The 5894-nt window shown below is 48.4% G+C and overlaps 2 protein-coding genes across 7 annotated transcripts in view; both read right to left on the minus strand.

The window, feature by feature from the left end:
• The window catches only part of CNPY2 (canopy FGF signaling regulator 2), a 6284-nt gene extending 4145 nt beyond the window's left edge, over positions 1 to 2139 (minus strand). Inside the window, exons 1-3 of the mRNA XM_017536326.2 lie at positions 1617 to 2139; positions 917 to 1029; positions 640 to 755 (exon numbers count right to left, since the gene is read on the minus strand). Coding sequence (XP_017391815.1) covers positions 640 to 755; positions 917 to 1004 — 204 coding nt within the window. The 5' untranslated portion in view covers positions 1005 to 1029; positions 1617 to 2139. The remainder of the gene's footprint in view (positions 1 to 639; positions 756 to 916; positions 1030 to 1616) is intronic.
• Positions 2140 to 2438: 299 nt separating this feature from the next.
• PAN2 (poly(A) specific ribonuclease subunit PAN2) overlaps positions 2439 to 5894 on the minus strand; it is a 15803-nt gene continuing 12347 nt past the window's right edge. For 5 of the 6 annotated variants that reach the window (XM_017536325.2, XM_017536323.2, XM_017536324.2 and 2 more), the window contains exons 21-26: positions 5371 to 5528; positions 5128 to 5271; positions 4818 to 4997; positions 4598 to 4691; positions 3744 to 3941; positions 2439 to 3152 (exon numbers count right to left, since the gene is read on the minus strand). In XM_017536325.2, coding sequence (XP_017391814.1) covers positions 3118 to 3152; positions 3744 to 3941; positions 4598 to 4691; positions 4818 to 4997; positions 5128 to 5271; positions 5371 to 5528 — 809 coding nt within the window. In that variant the 3' untranslated portion in view covers positions 2439 to 3117. Of the gene's footprint in view, positions 3153 to 3743; positions 3942 to 4597; positions 4998 to 5127; positions 5272 to 5370; positions 5529 to 5894 lie in introns of all 6 variants that reach the window. The other variant, XR_005201496.1, reaches the window with a different exon arrangement.

A 5894-nucleotide genomic window follows, 5' to 3' on the forward strand; every position in this document is an offset into this window, starting at 1 on the left:
GACAGCATCATGGCTTACTGCAGCCTTGACCTCCTGAGATCAAGTGATCCTCCCACCTCAGCCTTCCAAGTAGCTGTTACTACAGGCACATGCCACTATGCCCCACAAACTTTTGCATTTTTTTGCAGAAATGGGATTTTGGCATAATTCCCAGGCTAGCACCGTAATCTTAACATTCCCTTATATATTGATTATTAGATACAGCTTTGTGTACGTGTGTTGTTTTTGACTAAAATAAATTTCCTAATTATGAGGATAAGACCTTTTATTCTTTGTTTTTTTCATTTTTTATTTTTAGCTCTGACTCAGATTTCTATACTTTTATTCTTTTTTGAACAGATATTTGTATATATACCACAGTGCTACACTAAAAACATGAGTCATGTGGATGTAGAGAAGCGGAGTGATCAGGACTCCCTGTTTGCTAACAAATTCTACAGCAGAAACAAAGTATTAAGGTTTACAGCCAGGATGCAAGTGCATGGGGTAGAACGCTGCAGCTTCTAAATGAGAGAGAGCCAAACCTTTATCTCTCTGGGTCTGTTTTCTTCATTTCTATTAAACAAAGGTCCTTAAGCAGTTGAATTTTCATCCAAAGCCAGAGTGAGCTACTTTATTTGGGGGAACAGTTACAGTTACCTCCACTACTGACTGGCTGCCATCTGGATTGATCCGGAAAGATCCCATCTGAATGGTTTTCTTGGGGTCCACCTTGGCAATTTCCCATTCTAGTTCATCCACCAGAGCCCTGCACGCTGGCAGAAGAGGAGAGAATGGGAGCAGGGATAGGGAAGGGGGTAGGGTGGGAGGAGAATGGGATCAACCCAGGATTTCCATTCATCCTTCTCCCAGTCCTTGGATCTCATGCCCTCCCAAGGCTCTACTTCCTTCAGTTCTTTTTCCCGTTGTGCTTTACCTCCACAGTGGAGATCCTGGCTCCTCCGAGCCCAGGCAGTTCCCAGCAGGGCCCCCAGAAGCAGGGCCAGCCAACCCCAGCCTTTCATCTTTATTGTAATGGGGTCGCTCCACCTGGGTTTGAGAGGTCATAAAACATAAATGTGAGAAGCCAACTCCATTTTTCCCTACCCCCCCACCCCACCCACTCCTCACCCCAAAGCTTTCAAAGGCCTCACTGTGACTCTGGCTCTACTTTCCAGGAAATGGCCGGGACACAAAAGGGCTTCTCTGTTGCAGCGCTTGAAGGCTCCGATTCCCCCAGGGCAGTGGGTGGGAGCGAGAGCTCAGGACTTGGGGCTCAGCCCCCGACACTACGTGGATAGGTAAGGCCCTAAGTGTTGGTACTTTAGCACTGCATGCCTAGGGCTCACGGGGCTTTGTGGCAGCTACAGGAGGTAAGCTGACGATTACGTGAGGACTGAGGCACCGGGGAACTGCCGGCAGGGAGCCCTCAGTCAGGCCAGGAGGCCAGCGAGGAGAGCATTCAATAACTAGGGCCCATTTGGATTCTGCACCGAAGATTCCTGCATCCCCACCTCCAGCCCGTAAGTGATTACCAGTACGGACCAGCCCCCTTTCTAAGAACTCCGCCATTTCTTTCGCTCTCGTCCATCCCCAACCCTCAGCGCCCAGCGCCTTGCCGCCCGCGTCCGTCCCACCTCTGCTCCCAGGGCCGCCGCCGTGGCCCAGGCGCTGGAAGACCGCTGGACTCTCACTTTGGCCCCAGTGGCTCCCGAAACTACACCTGGCTGCGCGGAGCAGAGCTGTCCGGGATTCTCCAGAGCGCTTCGCCGCTTGCCACACACGGGGTGGCCCGGCGACGGCCTGACCCAGCTCCCCGGGTGCTAACTGGTATCTAAGCGGGTCTCGGGTGTGCTGCGGTGAGAGCCCCAATCAGACACTGAACCCAAACCCGCCCCTCCAAACTCTCGCGCGAACAGGCAGCTTAGGAGCGGCTCCCGGACAGCAAGGACCCCGGGCAATCGCCGAAGGACCCAGACTTGCGTGGCGAACAGCTCCACGTGACCACCAGGGGTCAGCCGGAGAATAGGAGTGGCCTGAAGCGAAGACAGAACCCGGGCATGCTGAGTGGGATTGGCCAAGCGTGCGCTTAAGCCAGCCCAGGTGGGCTAGGACCTTCAAAACGGTGCACGACAGGCCAGCTAGCAGCCCAGGTTTCAATACACAGGAAACTACATCTCCCAGGACGCACCGCAGCACCAGACTGATATTTGTGAGCAACTACAGGTCTCAAACTATACTGGGACCTGTAGTTTGCCGGCTTACACAATTAACGGGGTAACCATTCCGTACATCTTCAAACAGTCTGACTTAGGGTACCGGGCAGCTACTAGCAAAGACCCAGCATTGTCCACAAAAGGAATAATTATACCCTTTCCCACATCCGTAACTTTGGATTCCGATCCTTTACCTTCATACAAAGGAAGGAGAGGAAGACTGAAACCAGAGAACACTAGCAGTTCTCTAATGAGATAAATAACAAAAGATAATATTTTGTTTTTATTTTATAAAACATGCAGTTTACAACAAATTTTTAAAAAACAGAACAAAACTTGGGAGAGGAGAGTGGGATGGAAGACAAATGCTTCTCAGCTGTCGGCAGGAATAAATGAAGCCAGCAGCCAAGCTTTGTTCAGGATCCAAAGGCCCTTTTGGCAACGGTATTGGCAACACTAGTTTGCTTGGGCCACCAACACTCTACATGCTGGCCCCTCCAGGCATCCCTGAAGCAGCTGGTGACTTGTGCTAAGTCTTGAACTACTGTGGTATCCTCTGTCACTGTTCAGGACTTCAATTCCTAGCCAGCTAGGAACTGACAGTTTTGGCTCCAGGAGCTTCTTTGCCTGGATATTAGTCACCCAGGATATTAAGAACACCAATTACTTTCCATCTGGGTCAATTCTAGACTCTGTTTCTGTACCACTGTTTTGCAAAGGATGAAGAAGGAATGAATCTGGCTCCTAGAACCTTTGCAACAATTCTGCTGTATTCCAGTTCTATTAATAGCACCATCTGTAGACCCTGAGCACGTCCAATTCTGGAAGTGGACAAGGTATAGCCAACTTAAGAAGCCATCTCCCAGTTCTGGGACTATAGAACAGTAAAGGGAGAGGGCAGTAGTTCTTTGGGAAGGGTAGGTCAGAGCGCCAACACTGAGGAGAAGACAGCTGCATCTGTCAGAGACAAAACCAAAAGCATGATTCAAGCTGACAGAGAAAAATCATCTTCTCATACTTCCTATGAAGGAAAAATGCAAGAGAAAAAAGGGCATGGACCTTCCCTGAACATTTTAGACTTGGGCAAGAGGACATTATAGTTAATGGAGAGTTTCTATAAAATCTATTTCACTGAATATTAGGAGGATAAAGTGCTTTGTAAACTGTTAAGTGCTGTTCTCCATATATGCACTCAAAATCCACCCAACTGGGGGCACCAGGCTCATGCCTGTAATCCCAGCACTTTGTGAGCCCAAGGTGGATGGATTGCTTGAGCCCAGGAGTTCAAGACCAGCCTGGACAACATGGCAAAACCCTGTCTCTACAAGAAGTACAAAAATTAGCTCGGTGTGGTGGTGTGCGCCTGGTTGTCCTATTTGGGAGGCCGAGGTGGGTGAATCACTTGAGCCCACAAGGTCGAGGCTGCAGTGAGCTGTAATTATGCTACTACACTTCAGCCTGGCAACAGAGTGAGACCCTGTCTCAAACAAACAAACAAAATACAAAATCCACCCAGTCCAGTTTCCCTTGTCCCATCCCAGGTCTTACTCTTGGGACTTGTTTGGCCCTCAGGCTCTGGCACCTTCCAGTCCATCTTTCGGCCCTTCTCATAAAGACCCTTGAGCACCTTGTGGAAAGACTCAGGCTCAGTGCCATTTTTGCTTAGCTCCAGATACTTTCGGTAGAGCTGAAGGGCTGTGCGGGCATCCTCAATACTGTCATGGGTTTCCCCTTGAATCTTCAGGTCTGGGGTAAGTAAAGGTGGAATAGTTTGGGACCCAGCAAAGGGAAGGAGGAACATGTCTCCCCACTCCCAACTGACTCCAGAAAACTAAAAAGCCTGACTGCCCTTAAGGGAAACTCAAACACCTTCCTCAGTGCACAGAAGGGATACTGAAGTTAATTAAATCCATGAGTAATTGTCACCACTAACTGAGGGTCCCCCCTACTCCCACTTTATCCTCTAACACTGTTCCTGCTTTTTCTTCCCCCCCCCGCCATGTTTTTTTTTTTAGATTTGGGGTATATGTGCATGTTCATAACGTGGGTATATCATGTACTGGTGGGGACTGGGTTTCTAGTATACCTAATATGCAAATAGTAAACTTTGTACCCAATACATAATTTTTCAACTGTCCCCATTCCCCCATCATTCCCCCCTTTTAGAGGCCCAGTGTCTATTATTTCCATCCTTATGTTTGTATGTACTCATGGTTTAGTTCCAACTTATAAGTGAGAATATGTGGTATTTGATTTTCTGTTTGAGTTAGTTCACTTAATATGATGGCCGACAGCTTCATCCATGTTGCTGCAAAGGACATGATTTCTTTTTTTTTGTTTTTTAAATGGCTGCTTCTGCTCTTAATGTGCACCACAGGAGCCTACAAGGCAAAGCAACTCACCCAGAAAGTACCAAGCAAGGAATCGCAGGGAAATCATTCGTTTTCGAGGCATATGGAACAGGTAGACGGTATCAAGGACTTGGTCCTTGGGCACCTGGCAAAGATAAAAGAGGGAGAGACTTAAGGTAGGGGATCTATAATTCCCCATTTTCTAAAGGCACAATGTATACCCTGAGGGGCCCACCCTCAAAATAAGACTCTTAAAAGAGCCCTGCCAAACCATCAGGTTGATGACCCGGAAGTCCTTCTGCAGGCCATGACCCACAAACTTGACTCCAATGTCAATGAGAAAACGAAGCTTTAAGTAGGTAGACTTGAGAGTTGTTAGGTGCTTGGATGAGATTTTGGCATCAAGATCACCAGGCTTTATACCCGAGTATTGAGTCAAGTAATCCACCACCTAGGAATAGAGAAAAGGACAAGTCCTTTTCAGGAAGTGAGGTGTTTTCCCCTACCACTCTTCCCTGGGTTCTTGAGCACTGTACATAAGCACCAAGGTGTGCCTCACTTGCATCTCCATATCCTAATACCTGCTCCTGGGTAGAGATGTAGTCATCAATGAAGGGGATACCCTCATTGGGTCCCTGGCCCCGAACACAGGTAATCCTGGCTACTGACATCTGGCTTGGTTTAATGGTGGACTTGGTACCATCACTGCGTAACTCTGCTTCCTCCTACATGAGAAGAGTTAATAAGAAAATCAGAGAAATGCTTACAACTCCTAATATCCTCAGAGTTCTCTTCCAGTGCCCCATCCTTTTGGTCTTGGTTACCTCATTAAGGGTGACAAACTCAGCATCCAAACCCACCAGGTCCCCAATCTGTGGCATCTCATTCAGCATCAGTGGAATAAAGGTAGTATGTGTTTTCCGCTGCTTCCGTGCCAGCGAGGCTTCAGCCAGCAAGACACTTGCCTCAATAGGGTTCTTGACTGGAAGGAAGAATGCAGAGGACACAGGGCTTCGATAGGGAAGAGACTAGGGGAGAGAAGCCCAGGGTGGCTGATTGTAGACTCTGGGTCTACACTGTGATCCCTCAATAGTCAGAGCATGTGAGAATAAAGATCATGTCTGATGAATGGGGCAGGTAGACAGAGCAGGTCACATCAGGAAATTATCAAGAAATATGCTAGAGGCCGGGCGCGGTGGCTCAAGCCTGTAATCCCAGCACTTTGGGAGGCCGAGGCGGGTGAATCACAAGGTCAAGAGATCGAGACCATCCTGGTCAACATGGTGAAACCCTGTCTCTACTAAAAATACAAAAAATTAGCTGGGCATGGTGGTGCGTGCCTGTAATC

The sequence above is a fragment of the Cebus imitator genome, unplaced genomic scaffold, assembly GCF_001604975.1.
Source record: "Cebus imitator isolate Cc_AM_T3 unplaced genomic scaffold, Cebus_imitator-1.0 Scaffold96, whole genome shotgun sequence".
Taxonomy (NCBI): domain Eukaryota; kingdom Metazoa; phylum Chordata; class Mammalia; order Primates; family Cebidae; genus Cebus; species Cebus imitator.